Source organism: Rutidosis leptorrhynchoides, chromosome 8, assembly GCF_046630445.1.
Source record: "Rutidosis leptorrhynchoides isolate AG116_Rl617_1_P2 chromosome 8, CSIRO_AGI_Rlap_v1, whole genome shotgun sequence".
Taxonomy (NCBI): domain Eukaryota; kingdom Viridiplantae; phylum Streptophyta; class Magnoliopsida; order Asterales; family Asteraceae; genus Rutidosis; species Rutidosis leptorrhynchoides.
Genome location: NC_092340.1, coordinates 139,810,963 through 139,830,310, shown reverse-complemented (window position 1 = coordinate 139,830,310; position 19,348 = coordinate 139,810,963). Strand labels below are relative to the sequence as shown.

The 19,348-nt window shown below is 31.3% G+C and overlaps 2 protein-coding genes across 2 annotated transcripts; one reads left to right on the top strand and one right to left on the bottom strand.

Moving 5' to 3' along the window:
- The first annotated feature begins 10,261 nt into the window (after positions 1–10,261).
- Positions 10,262–12,444, top strand: LOC139864802 (F-box protein At4g35930-like). The gene is made up of 6 exons (XM_071853371.1): positions 10,262–10,309; positions 10,484–10,898; positions 11,580–11,654; positions 11,740–11,849; positions 11,929–12,213; positions 12,260–12,444. The coding sequence occupies exons 2-5, from the start codon at positions 10,518–10,520 to the stop codon at positions 12,194–12,196; spliced, it is 834 nt and encodes a 277-aa protein (XP_071709472.1). The 5' UTR covers positions 10,262–10,309; positions 10,484–10,517; the 3' UTR covers positions 12,197–12,213; positions 12,260–12,444.
- Positions 12,445–14,679: 2,235 nt separating this feature from the next.
- On the bottom strand, positions 14,680–17,922 carry LOC139862353 (rac-like GTP-binding protein RHO1). The gene is made up of 7 exons (XM_071850943.1): positions 17,368–17,922; positions 16,362–16,449; positions 16,167–16,276; positions 16,014–16,077; positions 15,261–15,325; positions 15,109–15,174; positions 14,680–14,971 (listed from the first exon to the last, which is right to left on the bottom strand). Exons 1-7 carry the CDS (start codon positions 17,464–17,466, stop codon positions 14,870–14,872), a joined length of 594 nt encoding a protein of 197 aa, XP_071707044.1. The 5' UTR covers positions 17,467–17,922; the 3' UTR covers positions 14,680–14,869.
- Positions 17,923–19,348: the final 1,426 nt, after the last annotated feature.

Here is a 19,348-nt window from a genome sequence, read left to right as displayed (position 1 = left end):
TATTATTATTATTATTATTATTATTATTATTATTATTATTATTATTATTATTATTATTATTATTACTAATATCATTATTATTATTGTTATTGTTATTATTAATGATTGTTAGTGTTACTATTACAATTATTAAAATTATTATTATTATTTTTACAAAAATAAGTAGTAGTTATCATTTATTGTTATTATCATAATTATCATTATAAATATGACTATTATTATTATTATTATTATTATTATTATTATTATTATTATTATTATTATTATTATTAATGTTGTTACTAAAATTATTATCGTCATAATTTTATCATTTTTATGTATTATTATTATTAACATGATTACGATTAAAAGTATTGTTATTCGTTAATATTGTTATTACTATTATTGTTATTTATATAGAAATCAATAAATATAATTTTGTTAAAATCTTAAAAATTACTAGTATTATCATTACTAAATACTAATAATATTATTATTAGTGCTACTATTATTGTATTATTACTGCTCGTATCATTATTATTATAAATATTATCATTTATATTATTATTATGAATTTTCATTATAGGTATTGTTACTACTAAAAGTTATTATCATTTATATTATTTATACAAAAATTATATTTTTGTAATCCTTAAAAACTATCATTTTTATTATTACCAGTAACATCTATACTATTATTAATAAAATAATTATAATTAGGAAAATAAAAGTTAAAAAGGTATGGATAAGATTGTAAGTATAAAAATTGAAGATTATATATATAAAGATATCTTTTATATACATAACTTAACTATATTAATATATCTATATATAAAATGAAAATATATATAATGAAACTTATTAATCTACTCTATAAATGAATTACATCACTAATAATAATATATTTGTTCGATCACAATTATGTGTATTAATATATATACAAATGATATAGGTTCGTGAATCCGAGCCAACCCTATACTTGTTCAATGACGTCATATGTATTTTTACTACAAAATACAGTATGGTGAGTTTCATTTGCCTTTTTTACCCTTTATATTTTTGGGCTGAGAATACATGCGCAATTTTTATAAATGTTTTACGAAATAGACACAAGTAAATGAAACTACATTATATGGGTGAATGATCGAAGCCGAATATGCCCCTTTTTAGCTTGGTAGTCTAAGAATTTGGGAACAGACCCCCAAATTGACGCGAATCCTAAAGATAGATCTATCGAGCCCAACAAGCCCTATTCTGGAATTTGGAATTTTTTAGTACTTCGAGTTTATCATGTCCGATGGGTGTCCCGGAATGAAGGAGATATTCTATATGCATCTTGTTAATGTCGGTTACCAGGTGTTCAATCCATATGAATGATTTTTATGCAGATTGCATGTTATTGAAAAATGGAAATATGAAATCTTGTGGTCTATTAAAATTATGGAAATGATTGATTATGATAAACTAATGAACTCACCAACCTTTTGGTTGACACTTGAAAGCATGTTTATTCTCAGGTATGAAAGAAATCTTCCGCTGTGCATTTACTCATTTTAGAGATATTACTTGGAGTCATTCATGACATATTTCAAAAGACGTTGCATTCGAGTCGTCGAGTTCATCAAGATTATTATTAAGTCCATTATAGTTGGATATATTATGAAATGGTATGCATGCCGTCAACTTTCGATGTATTGAAAGTTTGTCTTTTAAAAACGAATGCAATGTTTGTAAAATGTATCATGTAGAGGTCAAGTACCTCGCGATGTAACCAAATGTAATGTATTCATCCAAATGGATTAGGACAGGTCTTTATAGTGGAGAACACCATTCAGAAGATTTTGAGATACTAAAGATACAATTTCTGACATTATTTGAAGACCTCCGAAATGAGCATCCTATCAGAGAAGTAATCACCACCAGCACCGCCTCGATGATTGACATTCATGGATCAATTAGCAGAGCCGTGGATCATATTCTCATCGGACTTCAAGATTTGTTACGAGCCAAAACCGCACAGTACCAATCTTTTAGAAGATCTTCACAAGAAATACCAGATCTACTACCACTCTTGGTCCGGCAATTTCTCCGAATCTATCCACCAAGACTTACATTCCCTCAAGAAGACCACTATTACAACTACCAGGGAGGAATGTCTGCATTTTAGGCATCATTACGGTCAAGCCAATGACCTTAAACAAAAGCGCTTCTCGAGAGGCAACCCGTGCAATAAAGTATAGTAGAAGAATAAAGGATGACAATTGAGCCGATCAATAAAGGACACAACTTCCAAGATTGCTGAGACGACCTGTCTTCATCTGCTAGGGGTACTCCTTTCTTCCCGTTACTAGCTCAATTTTTAATTATGCCACATTCTAACTTATCACTAAGTGTGGGATTTCAACCCAAATAAATACTAGACAAATACTCCCAGAACCTTGAATAAAACTCCTAAGTGTGGGATACACTAGGAACATTGAGGACAATGTTTGTCTAAGTGTGGGATGTTGGTATAATCTTTTTATGCTATATTAAAATTCCCCAGTATAAAGATTCCGAGCTCTTAAGCCAAATTTCAAATTTTTCACAAGAGAAAACCTTTCCGAAAAAGTATTTTCAAAAACTTAAAACGTTTGTAAATAAAATTAAGGCTTAAGTAAGGTAAAAATCTTGTTGGGACGAACCGAATCTCTAATAGAGCATTGCATGACTAGGCATTATCGACCTAAATTGATTATGGTGAGGCACCCAAATTGATTATGAAATAATGTAGGATGCACTTGCTAATGAAGTTTTGTTTTCCATGACAATAAAAACTTTTTTTTTACTAAATAATTCACCATGCAAGATACGGAGTAAAGGTCAGATAGCCTCAATAATATTAGTAATATTATACTCGTGGCGGCATATCCTGGAAAGGAGAGAGAAAATGGTGTTGCGAACGGGTTCGCCGGTAAGTGCCTCATGTTCTCCACCAAGAGGCGAATTAGATTCATGAAAGGGATTGCCTTCTTCTTGTCTAAATTGATTGATTCGTCCATGAACCCACCCCCAATTCATCCAGAAAAAGTGATGACTAATTGGTTGGTTCATTCCGGTTAAACTGCTCGCGGAGCTTAAATGAAATTTCATATCGGAATAGCTTTTAGAATCCGATGAACTCGAGCTTTGAAAAGGATCCGCCTTACACGATCAGAGAAATGATTGTTGATATAAAAAAGATTTAGGACTTAGATTGATATTCTTAATACATATTTTACATATATATATTTAATACCAAAATCCCATAAGTTACGAAGGAATTTACGGAAGATGTCAGGCAAAGTTTACCGTGACAGATATGATAAGATATGAATATGTCTATAGACTATCTATGCAATAATTGCAGTAAAACATGTCTAGATTAAAAATGATAAGTAGGTAATTTCTGACAAGGAATGATAAGCAAAACTTATAATATGCAGATACGGTCAAAGTCCAGACTCACTAATGCATCCTAACAAAGAGCGGGTAGGCACACTAATGCAAAATCTGGTTCGCTAAAACCAACGCTCTGATACCAACTGAAACGATCCGTCCATATTACTATGAACGCAGTACGTTATTCATTGGTCCCATAGCGAGGTATTTGACCTCTATATGATATGTTTTAGAAAATATTGCATTCGCTTCATAAAAAACACACCATTATTATACATAATGCATATTTTAAACAAGTGGGTGATTATTTAAGGAATAATCCCCATAATACATCGGTTTCCAAATACTACACACGTGACATAACAGTCGAATATAATACATGAAAAAGGTTTTATTGAATGCAACACTTTATTTAAACAAAAGCATGAGACTCCATGCACAGCTTGCTCAGATAATGCAACAGCGGAAGACTTTCTTAAGGACCTGAGAATAAACATGCTTAAACAGTCAACACAAAGGTTGGTGAGATATATAGGTTTAAGGCTAGCATCGATATAAATATAGACCACAAGATTTCATAGTTATAAACATTTCAATAAAGATATTCAATAAGTTATTGAGCGCTTTGGTAACCTTACTTAACAATTAATGTGGTATATTCCCTTTATTATGAAATCTCCCTACACTTTACCAAGTGTAGTAAAAACGAAGTACTATGCAACCGTTTATGATACTAGAGCAACTAGCCCAGTTGAGGTTGTCAAACCCGATAGATCTATCAATATGATTCGCGCTTACATGTTCTTACAACATGTAAATATTAGTTACCAAGCTATTAGGGAAGATATGCAAGGTGGTACAACTCAACGTAGAATATATTTTAAGTACTTGTGTCCATAGCGTAAAACATAAAATGCATGTATTCTCTTCCCAAAATATTTTTAGAGTTTAAAAAAATGGGACTATATACTCACGGTAGTAAAAGTATATTAATAACAAGTTTTCAACTTATTAAAAATATGGCCGTCGTCCTTGGATTCACGAACCTATAACAATAATAATGATTCAGATAATAATACGACATATGAATAAAATAAAGCAAGTTCATAGAATACTTATATTAATTTTTAACACTTTTATGTTAATAGTCCTTTGTTAGTTGTCCTTTGTTAGTAGTCCAAATATAGTCCAATAGTCCAATATATAATCTTAGAATTAATCAAGACTTATTGTATACGTATTGTTTAAGACTCAATCACGACCCATTATATACGTATTGTCTTAGAATTAACCCAGACGTATTGTGTACATGGTGTCTTATAATTTATCCGTATGTATTGCATACATATTGTCTTAACTAATCAAGACTATATTATATTGTCTCGGAATTAACTAAGACTAGTATATTACAAGGAAATAGTCATGACATGTACAAATACATGTAGGATATAGGAAAAGTTAGCTAGGATATGGTTAGTATAGATTTTTAACAAAATTTCACGTAGCTAAAACTAGCTTTCCTAACCAATATTGTTTTGCCCATAATTTCTTCATTACAAATCGGTTTTGAGTGAATCAAATTGCTATGGTTTTGTAATAAACTCAATTTTCCAAAACTAAACTTAAAAATTATTGGTTTATAGTCAAAGTTAAAGGTTACATATCAATTTAGAAGAAGGTAGTCATATTCATCGTAAAAACGACCTCTTGATGACCATTTTGGAAAACATACACCCACTTTGAGTTTAACCATAATTTTTGGATATATTATCATGTTCATATGAAATAACATTTTTCCAAAATATAAACTTTCAATTCAAAGTTTAAGGTAGGTTTTAAATATCCAACCCAAAACAGCCCCCCCCGATTTCTCTACGACTGCATATGTTCAGTTTTAAGGTTTTCTTCGTATTTACAAGTTATATATCCTTATGTTGGCATATCATACAGATATATTACATGTGTTTAAATGTTTTAAGAGTCAAGTCAAAAGGATTAACTTTGTTTGCAAACAAGCTTAGAATTAATCAAACTATATTCTAGTTGTTACAAGTTATGAATTCTTATTATGATAACTATAAATGTATGAATTGAACAAGAGTTGAAGTAGAGTTTTTACCTCAAGTTTAGAATGTAAAGTTGCTGGAATGAAGTAGTAGAACAAAGCTTGAGAGAGTTCTTGCAAGTGTGTGTGAAAATTGAAAGTAAAATTTGGAAAATGATGTGTAAAAATGAGTTAAAAATGGTGCTTATTTATAAGCTTATAAATTTGGTTTTTAGTGAAAAATATCTAAGATAAGTTAAAATATTTTAAGTCATGCATGACATATTATTCCATTATTGAAAATTTCTATTGGTATATACCAATAGTATCTACTTCTAGAAGCTGCGTATAATACACGTATAAATACCGTATAAATACGAGTAGAATTCTTGATGAAATCGAATGGGAATATGAGTATAGCTATCTTTGTTGAGTATAAGTATGTTAAAATATGTATTTAAGTCTTTCAAAAGTGTATTAATACTTCTTAATACAATACATATATATTCACACTAACTTAGGAGTTATTATGCTGTTAAACGTTACATTTATATATCGTTTCGAAACCATTAAGTTAGTAATCTCAATTTATATATATAACTCATTGTTAATATACTTAATGAGGTACTTAATTACCATATTATCAAGTTAGATATATATACACCAATATATAATTATTACAAGTTATGACGTTCGTGAATCATCGGAATAAAAGGGTGACCAAAAGCTTGTGTAAAACTCTTTCTAGAGGTTCAAGACTTATTAAAATTCATTGCTTATCAAGTCAAAATATTAAATCATTTAGAGAATTGAATTAAAATAAGTCAAAATTTTCCGGGTCATCACAATCGAGCCTTGGATTCCGACTGAGGACTCTTCCGTAGTGAAACATATGACTTGACCCCTAGTACATTGTCGGTCCTAGACCATGCTAGTGTAGTCACCAAGCATATAAACTTCGTACGTACACGCTGGAGCACAACGGTTGTTGTAAGCGTTACCTCTGCTAAGTAAGGCCATGGAACCCAGTAAATGTTAATTAGTACACTGCACCATAACGCGGTCTTGAGCATTGCACCCCACTTGAGGGATTCTTATAATTAAGGAACTGTTTGTTTAAACACATAAAGGATTGGACCGTTAGGATAACTGAACGTGTTCATGGAAGTTAAACCGGACTTGGCCATTATGTTCTTTATGGTTGAACTCTTTTAAGGGTCTAACTACCTTTTAAACCCAATCATTAACGAAAGCATCAAAACACATAACGTCTCTCGGATATGGCAAACCCTGTATTCTATTATGCTTAAAAAAGTTTAGACCTTTGTGGAATGTTAATACCTCATCCAACCGAGTCGCTCAATTGGATGAGTCGTCTTAACGTGTATGCCTGTAGTCAGACTGCACGGGCGTTGGAGCTAAGGGACGTTGCTGTCTATTCAAAATCTTCAAGCCTATCGCATTACCCAGTGACATGTCTTACGACAGGGGCGTTTAGGGCCAGTGTAATGAATACGAGGTCACTACCTATTCATGAGCCAACATTCCATAATCTCGATAAAGTAACTGATGAAATCATAGTATGCGCTTGTTTTAACCTTATCTGAATTACAAATTTTATCGCATTTACTTTACTTTATCTTATAAATTAGAAAACACAAAATTAGGTAACAAACCACTACTCCTTCACTTTAGGATTATCTTAAGCTTTACTTATAGGTTCGATTCTACTGATATCTCAAAAATACGACTCTAGGTCATACTTCCCTTACTCATAATAAGGAGTAGTACGATATAGGCCCCGCTAAATATAAATTTAAAACGATTGCTCTCTCTTGATAAGTCGTTTCTGACACCTTGCGACTTAACGACACCTCATAAATAAAACCGTCCGGTTTGACCATATCAGTTGGGGATATTTATTACCCGATAGATTTTATTGTTATGGAAATTGAGACCACCTTTAAGGAGACTCAACTGATGATCATTCTTGGTTGTCCATTTTTTTGCCACAATTGATGCTATTATCAATTGTAGAACCGGGGTTATGGACATTTCTTTTTGGTAATAAGAGATCACGTCTTTATCAGTTCATCATGTCTTTATCAAAGTACATTCACCTGTGATAGTTTGATTTCATTAAATAAACAAGAACATGAGTCAAGATTATTACAAGTCATCAAACCATATCTTAATATGGTTGAGTGTAATTTCATATGGTTTGATCTTGGGATAATATTCATTTAGGCACGTATACTTGTAACACCTTGTTAGACATATAAACCAATCACATTAGATTAATATCTAAACACATAATTGTATAAGGTACATTAATGTACAACTCATGTATAAGAAGGAGCTTCTCCGAGTCGGGACTTGATGACCATTCTTAAGATATCTAAATAAATTTTATGATTGTAAAAGTCATCAAACACTTATGAGTTTGCGATGATTAGTCTTAAGTCATACGATGACTAATGGTGATAATTATGTTCAAACGTGAAAACGATTGAACATAGTTAATTATCATTTAGAAACTCATATAAGATCCATTAGATGAAGTTTCAACCATTACACATGTCAAACCATATATAATTATTACACTTTAAAAGTGCATTTTGATCAGAGAGAACTATGGTCGATTAACAAGACAAACTTGGCATCGACTGAACATCCTCAAGACCTTGTGGTCATCAAAGACATTTATGCAGACTATGGTGGTCGATCATGCGGTCCAACCATTGCATCGACGACAGCGATGCTGCTTTTATAAAATGACATTTTAGATTTATGCGTTATGTGTTTATGTCGTTTGTAAGAGTAGAAGTACGTTTATGAACTTGCGTGTTTACTTAATTCTACGTGTAATCACTCTTAAACAAAGATTATCAATATTCATATATTATCATTAGATTATGAACCAACAAATTTTAAAAAAGATCTTGATATCATTTTTAGATATCCCAATATATTCAGCGCCCGGTTTGATTTACAATCCGGAAATTTAATTTGATTTGACGTTTGTAGTAGGTGCTATTGAAGATTAAGATTTGGGGTTTATGATTAGATGGTGATAGAAGAAGAATGATGAAGATAATAGAGATGAAGATGAAGGTAATAAAAGATGATAAAATGATGAAAATACCCTCATGTGCTTGTCTTATGACCTTAGAACCGTTTTAGATTTTCCAATATATTTAACGCCCAGTTTGATTTAGTTTGATTTAGGATTCTGAAATTCAAAATTGATTTAACATTTGTAGTAAGTGTTATTGAAGATTTAGATTTAGAGATTATGATTAGATGGGGATAGAAGATGAATGATGAAGATAATAAAGATGAAGGTGACGAAGGTGTTAAATTGACAAAAATACCCTCATGTGCTTGTCTATTGGTCATACTTAACGGAGTTTGACCAACGTCCGTCAGGTATATGTATCAAGCGCGTAACAAACTCAAACTTTGGAGGTATCCAAGTCAAAAAAACCTAAGGCGATCCGTACAATATGGACCAAACATTAGGGGCCAATCGCGTAATTCTGTCTACTCTAAAATATATAACTTTGAACGGGTATGCTTAAAGCAACCTCTCTGTAAATTCTTTTATGAAACTTTTACTTATTTGATCTTTTATTTCTGGTATCTTATAAAATTTTATTTGCAATAGACTATTATAATATAAGGTGAAATACATAAGTCGTACTAATTTCTTCATTTTAAATATTAAAATATGTACTAATATAAAGTTTACTCTGTTATTTTAGAATAAGTCGTACTAATTTCTTCATTTTAAGTATTAAAATATATACTAATATAAAGTTTACTCTATTATTTTAGAATTAAGGTATATTTGGCAAAATTAGCTAATAGTTGGTAACTGTTAGTTGATAAGTAAGCTTGTACTATTAGCTGATAACTGATAGCTTTTAATATTTGCTGATAGCTGATATATTATAACTTGTAACTGTTACGATTTTATATGTATTTAGGTGTTTTACAGAGCAGTTAGAACTGTGAAAATAAAAAGTAAAATGAGAAAAAGCAAAAATCTTTTTCTCAGACGTTACTTTTATTAATTTTAAATTTTTCCATCCGTCTAATAACTTTAAGCTTTTTTAACTATACAAATCTCTTTATTATTTAAAAGTTTTATAATAAAAGTTAAAAGTTTCGAAAAAAACTTTCAACCAAACATTTCTTAAAATGGAGATGCACTAATTACATTATTTCAATATTAATTAATTTATTAATAATTATAATTTATAATTACGGAGTAATTAATTATTAATCATTAACTATTAATTACTGTATAATTTTACTATTGGTACTTAATACGGATTAATTAATCAAAATCAAAATTTAAGTATTAAGTAATACGTTTAAAAAAATACACCGTAATTTCCGGCCGTAAGATAGGCCCAGTCCAAGTGGGACAGAATAAAGACTTTGGATTCCCCATAACTCACGTACACGTCTTCATCAAATCCAATCACATATCACCACGTCATCATAAAGATCTACCGTTTTTTATTTCTGATATTTTTCCTAAAATAAAAAATCCAAATAGAAAAATAATTTGGCAGGCATTCAGAATCAATTCAAAATGGTTGATTTAAAACCCTAAAAAAACCCACAACCTCCATTTCCCCCAATTCTCTCATCCTCTCTCTCTACTTTCTCTCTCTACAAGTTCGTCCACTTCATCCTTCCTATTTTCACTCTAATTTCATTCCTGTATGTATCGATTTTGATTTTTTTTTTTTTATTAGTTCATAAAGTTTCGATTTTGATATCTGTATAATTTTATCATTTACAGTAAATTAACTAACAGAGTGAGAGGATGAAAGCTAAAGTTGACTACTAATGGTACTAATTTTATCAATATTTGCATAAAATGAAATTACTTCATACAGTATATAAATATTGGTAATATATATGCGTTGTGGTGATTTATTGAAATTTATATTGTTTTGATGATTATTTTAGGTTTAGAGATTATTTATTTTTGATCTGATATGTGTAATTGTTACTGGTTTAAAGGTTAGGTTTAATAACTCTGAATAAAGCAAGTAAAATGGGGAAAGTTTCACCTAAAGAGAAAGCAACGAAAACATCGAAGCAGAAAAGGCGTAACAATGGTTCGAACAAGTATTTGAAACCTGGTGCGCTTGCTCAGCTTCGTAATAGCAAGGCGTCTGCTTCAAAGTCATGTATGGATATTGGCAAGAATAAGGTTAATGCTATGGATTTAAAGAGTACTGATAATGGTTTTTTCGAGAAGAATAAATGTGAAAATGATAATATTCCTGTAATTTTATCACCTGAGAAGTTCAGGAATAATTATTTGGCTGGATTCAAAGAGAATAATTTACAGAGAACACCAAAGACGCCTCGCCCTGTAGGGAATGGATTGGATTACGAGTCTAGGCTTGAATCCCTGCCTATGGATTTGCTGGTAACACACATTTTATATCTGCTTTTGTTTGATTAATTGGCAGTTTGATACTAATTGGTTAACTATGAATACTTATACTAAATTGTACTAAAAGTACTGATTTTTATTTGTGTAGCTCATTGATCAGCATTCGTTGCGCAGAGTTCAGTAAAGTCTTAAATCATGAATGAATGATTTATGTATACATATATATATTCTTATATCATGCATTTATAAATTTGGCACTTGAACTGATTTTGTTAGAGTTGCCACATTGAGTGCAATTAAAACTGTTACGAGTTGCAACATAACAGCACTAAGCTACTCAATTGGTTTTTGTTGCAATATTACCAAAAAAATCATTTAAAACTGTTTGTTTAGGATTTGCAGTGTCATTTAGTGGCTTTCTCGAGGTTATATGATCGAACTGGTTATGATTGGTTGGACCAAAGAGAGATGATTAATTATGAGAAAGTCACATTCTTTGACATAAAAAGTAAAACTTGATTTACAAAAATTGGCTAATGAGTAAAAAAGCTTGTCCGTTTGTCGTCTAAATCAGTTAATTCATTGTACTAAGAGCTATTTTATACAGTTCTTATGATCAGGAATGTTTAATGTTTATATAGTTAAATGGGCCTAGTTTTTTTAACTACTAACACTTATTGTTTCGATCTGACTCGTCTGTACTTGGGATTCAAGGTCAAAATACTTTGCCACCTGCACCATGACCAACTAAAAGCTGTTTTCCATGTCTGCGAGAGAGTCAGAAAGGCTGTGAGTTTCTCTTTGTTAAATGTTGTATTATTTACTCAAACTAATAATCTTATATATGATATATGATTGCATATTTTTTTTCCAGGTTGTTATAGCTAGACAGTTCCATTTTAACTACACCACGCCGAGTAGGTCACGACAAGAACTGTTGTGCACATCAACGCCTTTACCAACTGAACACTGGCCTTTTATGATGTTAGCATCTTAACTCTTGTTTATTTTATCGAAACTTAATATTCTGTACTAATTACATTATTTATTTAACTAATTACAGCAAAGGAGACAGTAAGTGCAAATATTTAACACTACCAACCACTCCAAAAGCACCTAGGCATGGACCACGTCCTCCTTCACGTCTCAAGTTAACCGAAATGCGCCAAGTGGCTGCTGTTCTGTTTCAAGAATCAGCATTTTCTCAAAAATGCATGGTTCCATCTTTATTACCAAAACCAATTTGCAAATCGTTTGCTTCCAATCGAGTGTTGTTCTATGATGAAGAGCTCGAGCTTTGTCAGGCTGTTGCGCAGAATAAACTTCGTTAGTCTTCATTCGAGGCTACCTTTTATCATGTAGAGCTGTCTTCGTTAGTCTTCATTCGAGGCTACCTTTTATCATGTACAGCTGTCTTTTTGGTATCTTAGGTTCGTACCACTACTAGTATGTAGGTAGAGTAAGAGAGGATGCAATTTTGAAAATCTAATGGGGCTGTCATCTACTTGATGGCAGCCTAAGATTTGCATGAGTGGTAAATTACTATGGTTGAAGATTGAATAATGTGTTCAATGTCATGTTTTGTACATATTGTGAGATGTTGATTTGTTTTCTCCTTATGAAAACTATTACTATAGTACTATAGAGTTTAATTTTATTTGTTATCAAGATCAAGATGTTTCAAGTTTTATGTTTTTAAATTTGAGTGTTTGCTAACTGTATGCTCATTTCACCTTAATTGTGCAACAAACGTGACATGGTGCTTAAAGAAGCACATATAAGTTGCAAACTATGTAACATAATTAAGTTTTATTGCAACTAGATTATTAAAATGTTTTAACTTTAGTTGTCACTTTTTAACATGCTGAATTATGTAACTCGATGGAACTAAATATGAAGAATAATTTTACATGAAATAGGTACTTCATTTATGAGCGGAACCTGAAACAAATTGATGGGGGAGCTTGTATAACTTACAACTCACAAGAATACTTAAGTCCTTTGTATTTAATGTGTTACTATATCATTTATTTGCTTGTATTTTTGGGAAAACAAATTTAGTAAGATAGAAATTGTGACATCATGAAAGTTAGAATTACACAAATGAAACAAGATAGACTCTCAACATCCTAATCAAGTGACTAACACTTATGGTACGTCGTTTACATCTTAATTGAATAGTTTAACACTGAATGTTGAATCATTCAGCATTTAAGGCGTTTGTTTTTACCTCTGAATGGTAGATAGTACTGAATATTCAAAGCTAAAATTCCCTCTTAACCAATAAGCACCTAAATTTTATGTAATATTCTTTTCATATTATATAAAGAACACTTATTAAACAAATATATTGTAGTTTTTATTTATGTCAAAGGTTAATATGGGAATTTTACATTATTCACGTTACTCGTTCAAAATGATTATCAAACAGGTTACTGTCCGTCAGAAACAACTTCATTTGGAACCTTTGAATCATTCAGATTACGGATCATTCAGCACTTAATCATTCAATTTTATCAAACGCATCCTTATACTACGCAGGGGCGGAGGTAAATGAAGACTTGGGGTAGCACATGCCCCCACTCAACCAATGAGCTCGAGAAGCAATTAACTGTAACAAAAATCTAACTCCATACAAATGACCCCAACTCAATTGAAATAGGACCCCATTAGCCCAGCTCAACAGATTTTATTTACGTTATTTATTTTCTGGAAAAAAATCCATACGTATCATGTATGTTCATCGGTCGGTTTTCTTTTCTAGGTTTACTTTTTATAATAAAAAAAATATATAGAATCACCAGTTACGGAGTACTCCATATTATTTAGTCTTTGGGAGCAGTTATTGACCATTTGTCATATTCTTTTTCGTGAACAGTACATCAACCAAATTAGCAAAACCATGAAATTTTAAGCTTTAAGTTTTTCTTTTCTTTATAATGTGATCATTTTGATTTTTATCATACAATATACTCCATAAATTATGTTTCTCCCTTCTAACTACTAACTAAAATCCCTTCTAACAACTAACTAAATAGCTTCTATTTTTCTCCTCGTGATAAAAAAAAGCAAATCAAGTATTAATTTGTTAGTTTATGTTCAGTCATTCATAGTTTGTCAATTTAATTTTTATGCTTGATATATTTTGGTACAGAGTATTAATTTGTGACCCCATCGATTTAAAATTCTGGATCCGCCCCTGATACTACGTATCGTAACATGGTATTACAAATCAATTATGAAAAATAATACTGTATGCAGAACAATGAACCATACTTTTGATTGTATATTAATGTGCATGGCAAGGTTGAACCAGCCACAATAATGCAACTGAATTCATGTACTCATGGTCTTGTTTGTGTTTGGGAGCTTTTACAAGTAGCATTCATGATGTTCAATGCATCAAAGCATGGGACCATTAATGACACCAGCTACCTCTTTGGTATAATTGATGTTTCTCAAGTTAAGTACAGTGTTTATTTTGTCATGTTAGATACAGAAAATTATCGTTGTCTAATATTTCATGTGAACAAGGATTCTGATTGTCAGAAGAATTCTGATCATGTTGTTAAAAACTTCAACATTTCGAGATAAATGTGGTGTTATTTTCACTATAAGTTTTTAATAAATCCACCACAATTATGCACCAATTAGTTGTACAGTACAACTCATTAGTGCATAGTTATGATGGATCTATCAAAAATCTAGAAATATTATTGCCCAGACTACAAATATCAAACTTAAGTGCAAATCTAATACAGTAATGTTAAAAAGTTATGAATCTGCAATAAGAAAGAAAAATGACAAGTGCAAGAACAAAAGAGAACAATTGGATTACGAATTGTTAACCAAACTACCGATTAGTACATTACAATTACGATCTTTGAGTACTTCAAATATATCAAATACAAATCAACAAACATACGAAAATGAATTCAACACAAGATTAGGGAACAAGAATAAGCTAGTTTCGTCGTTTTCATTTTAATCTTTCCTTTAATTGATCATAATATCGAACACGCCTTTTGAGCTTTTCCCTTCTTTTTCTTCGACTTTGGAGGCTGCAGAACCACTTTAATGGCAGCGTCAAAAACTTGCTTCACGTTCTGTAGAAACACAACAACACACATTTTGTAACGTTTTAAAACTTGAAACATATGTAATGTGTTAATTACTTGTACAGTTATACTGCCATTATGCCAATAAACTAACTATTCGATTAAAGTTTTGAACTTGAACTTACGAGTTGCGTTTTTGAACTACATTCGATGTACTCAGGAGCCCCGATCGTCTTTTTTAACTCCTCTCCCTACAATAAGAACAAGATTCAACATTACACATTCAAACATTTTAAAACTTCTTTTATTATCGAAACGTAAAGTATGATTTAAGCACCTGCGCTGTAGTAATGGGAGTTGCACCAGGATGGTCTACAAAGAACTGCTTATCGTCCCGAAGATCTATAATCCATTAGAGATTTAATTCTATTAGCCTTTAAATACAATGATACGGATGGCTCAAAAAAAAAAAAAAAAAAAAAAAAAAAAACTTTTATGTTAATTGAAAATCAAATCTATTTCAACAGTCGTACTAGATTCAACGACCGTTAACCAAAATGGCGATTATAGAATGTGCAATTTGGATGGCCCGCTCATACTTTTTGAGTTTACATACATAAATTCACAAATGCAACAACAACAGCAACAATACCCAATCCCTGTGTGATGATATTATCATCTCAGCTCACTATATAAATTTTAAGATTTACCAAAGAGCAGTGTTGCAAAACTCGAAATTCCTCGGCGAGTTCTCGGTTAATTCAACCTGGGAGTACTCGGTTAAACTTGGTCAAACTCGGCCAAAACTCGGAATTACTCGGAAAATCGGTCAAAACTCAGCCAAAACTCGGGATTACTTGGAAAATCGGTCAAAATCAGTCAAAGTCAAACTTTGTCAACACCCGAGTACTCCCTGTGTTGCCGAGTACTCACTAAAAAGTCCCGACCGAGTACCTACCCGAGTAGCAGATTTTGCAAACTTGACAAAAAGATCTTTGGATATACATAAGAAACTATGTTTTGATGAAACCCATAAATATAATGTAGCATCGACATTTTACGGTTGAAATAGAAGTTTAATATAACTCACCGAGTTTTGTCCCAACGAGAACGATTGGGACACCAGGGGCGTAGTGCTTCAACTCTGGAATCCACTGGTAATATAAAGAAAAAAAGACGACAAATTCAGTTAAAATTTTAACAGACAATTTGAAACCTATAAAGGAACAACGAGATTCGTTACCTTCTTCGAAACATTTTCGTAACTGGCCTTGCTAATGAGCGAGAACGCCAAAATGAAAACATCTGCTCCACGATAACTCAACGGTCTTAATCTGTTATAATCTTCCTGTCCTGTTTCATATAATGCCAATCAACAAATGTATTAATAAATTATTAGTACAAATTAATAGATTAGATACACGTTTAGATAGGTTACCAGCAGTGTCCCACAAGCCTAAATTAACCGTGCTGCCATTAACAACGACGTTGGCACTGAAATTATCAAATACCGTTGGGACATAATCCTGTTTACAACACAAAAAACAACATTCTTAGCTTCCATTCCATAAAATAAATGATAACTTTAGCTACAAAAAAGTTTCTGTTCTAACTCCCATATGATCAATCTCAATATGAATAAACCTTGCTAAACAAAGTTGCTTTTCCAACTCAATTAACATGTTATTTGTTTAGGATATATGATTTGTATTATCTTAAACTCCAAATTAGAATTATTATAAATTACGAGTAGATGATTAAATTGAGAAAATAAAAAAACATGAACAGGAAAATGCTCACATATTATACACCAAATGCTCAAACAAATTTGAGTTCACAAAGAAAAGGAAATAAAGAACTACAAAATTTGTTAATTGTAAGACCAAGAATGGGATAAAACTTATCATATTTATATTCAGCAACAGCATTTACCAGTTAAGAACACAAGAAAATTCAAGCACAACATCATCTTTATCTTTATCTTTATCATCACAACATTCATTAAAGCAGATTTGGGTCAATTTATACAATTCTCAGATTGCATAAATCAGATAGAAATCAACCAAAACAGCATTATAACATTAAACCACTAGAATCAAGAATAGTTATAGCAAATTAATTCATACAAAGTCATCATCTTTATCAAGAAAGCATACCCAAATCCTTTTGAATATTCTAAATATGAATCAACACACAAAAAAAAAAAAAAAAAGTCATTGCAAACAACAAAAAATTCATCATCTTTTGCATACCCAAAAAGAATTTCAATCATACAAGATTCCCCCTCTATTTTCTTTATACATTATATATACCAATCAATCAAATATAGCAATATAATCTTTGTCAACCATCACATTCATCAATAATAATTAATAATTAAACTAATATCAAGCATATATATACCAAATATTAATCAAATATAAATTAAAAATAATAATAATTACCGTGGGGAAAGTGTTGCTGGTGTAAGAAATCAAGAGACAAGTTTTGCCAACAGCACCATCACCAACTGTAACACATTTTATGAATCTTGAAGCACTCATTTTTCAGATCTTCTTCTACACTCTCAGAAGACCTGATTTTTCACACTTTTTTCAATAATTTCACACTTTTTTAAAAAACCCAAATTTTCACAGACCACACCTGTGTTATCTTTGTATAAAAAACCCAATCTTGCAGTTTTTTGTTTTCTTTTTTTGCAGCCAAACCCCAAAAACGTACAAAACAAACCCTAGAAAACAGATGGCATAATGGGATAATGTGTATGATGCAAAAAGAAAAAGGTATTTTCTTTTTTGTTGGATTTGTAAACCCTAAAAACAGGAATTGTTTCACCGGGAAAGAATGCTGTTGAATCGTTCGGTTGGGTGGTGTAGATCAACTCTATCTTTTTTCTCTTTCTCTTGCTGGATTTATTGAATTGATGATTATTGATTTATTTGGAAAATGATATTGAATCTTGTGTTTTTTTATATTGTGCCAACGAAAATGGGTTTTGTTTGATTTTCGTTGTAATGACACTAAAATTGTCAATCTTGATTTATATGTACAACTGGGTGATTGAACTTTAAAATTATATAATTATAATTATTAAGATTATAATTTAATTATAATTATAAATAAATATAACTATATTTACGCTAATAAATATTTTGGATGTTAAATATTAACATTAATATGTTACTACTACTTAGTAATATTATCTGTTTTGACTTTGAAACATGTAGAATGAACAATTGTTTCGTTCACGTATAGCCCAACGGTTATCCTATGTACTTTGTATCATGAGATACGGAGAAATTATGAGTTCGATCCTTAGAAATGACATGATTTTCTTTAAAACAATTGAACACCAATAATGGTGGTATATATTGATCCTATAGGAGAGTTTATCGGATTCGTTTACGAATCTCTACCTAGAAACACTGCCCGGATGGATGTAAGTAACTAGAGGGGGGAGGGGGTGAATAGTCACTTAATACGTTTTTAATTTTTTTTCCGATTGATCACTAAACTTGATTAACTATGATCAACCAATTCAACTTAAAGTTGATGTGTGGTGTTTATGTTCAAAATGATAAGTAAATTAATGTAAAGAACATAGACACAAGGATTTATAGTGGTTCGGGCGGATGTTAACTAATCCACCTTAATCCAGTCTCCGATTACACTAATCAGGATTTCTTGCTTCACTAAGCACTTTTCTCCAAACCCGTGGAGATCCGATTTACAAGTCTTCAACTTCTTTGACAACAAACCTAATCTTTCTAACCCTTTGAAAGACCAACTCCAACCTAGCTCAACTTGTCTTCAACTTGGACAAGTATTAATCTCCAACCAAGATTAATCAACTTTCTAAATCCCTTTAAGGAAGTAGATAACTAAGCTAGCCTATGCTTCTACTAATTGAAGTTACATGACTCACACAATTAGTGATGATAATTCTAAGAATATTCTAGGACATACATCACACTAAGTAAACTCATAAAGATAAACAAATTTGATTAGTAAGTTTACAACAACTAAATTCTATATCTATAAGATCATAAAATCTTCTCTTACTTGATCACATTTGAATAGTAATTAAAGCTCTTGTGATCTCTGAAAATATGCCTTTGAAATGTGCAAGAGGGTCAGCTTCAAATGCTCTCCAATGCTTGCTATTTATGGTGGAATTCAAAAACTAGTCGTTGCCAGACGGTCACTGTCACGGTCGACCGTGGTTTGACCGTGCGCGCCTGTGTCCAAAATTTGTATCCGTTGTATAGCCGTTTGACTCAAATTTGAACATCATATTTTGGAATCTTTACTTCATTTAGCACCTGCAAAAGAAACCCAATATCATATACAAGTATGTGATGACCCGGAAATTTCTGACCAAATTTAAACTTAATCTTTGTATGATTAACATTTTCGACACGATAA

Coding starts and splice junctions, on each gene's coding strand:
- LOC139864802 (XM_071853371.1), top strand. CDS start 10,518: ATGGGGAAAGTTTCACCTAAAGAGAAAGCAACGAAAACATCGAAGCAG. Junction 10,899..11,579: donor CCCTGCCTATGGATTTGCTG/GTAACACACATT, acceptor TTGGGATTCAAG/GTCAAAATACTTTGCCACCT. Junction 11,850..11,928: donor GAACACTGGCCTTTTATGAT/GTTAGCATCTTA, acceptor AACTAATTACAG/CAAAGGAGACAGTAAGTGCA.
- LOC139862353 (XM_071850943.1), bottom strand. CDS start 17,466: ATGAGTGCTTCAAGATTCATAAAATGTGTTACAGTTGGTGATGGTGCT. Junction 16,450..17,367: donor CCAGCAACACTTTCCCCACG/GTAATTATTATT, acceptor TGTTGTAAACAG/GATTATGTCCCAACGGTATT. Junction 16,078..16,166: donor ACGAAAATGTTTCGAAGAAG/GTAACGAATCTC, acceptor TTATATTACCAG/TGGATTCCAGAGTTGAAGCA.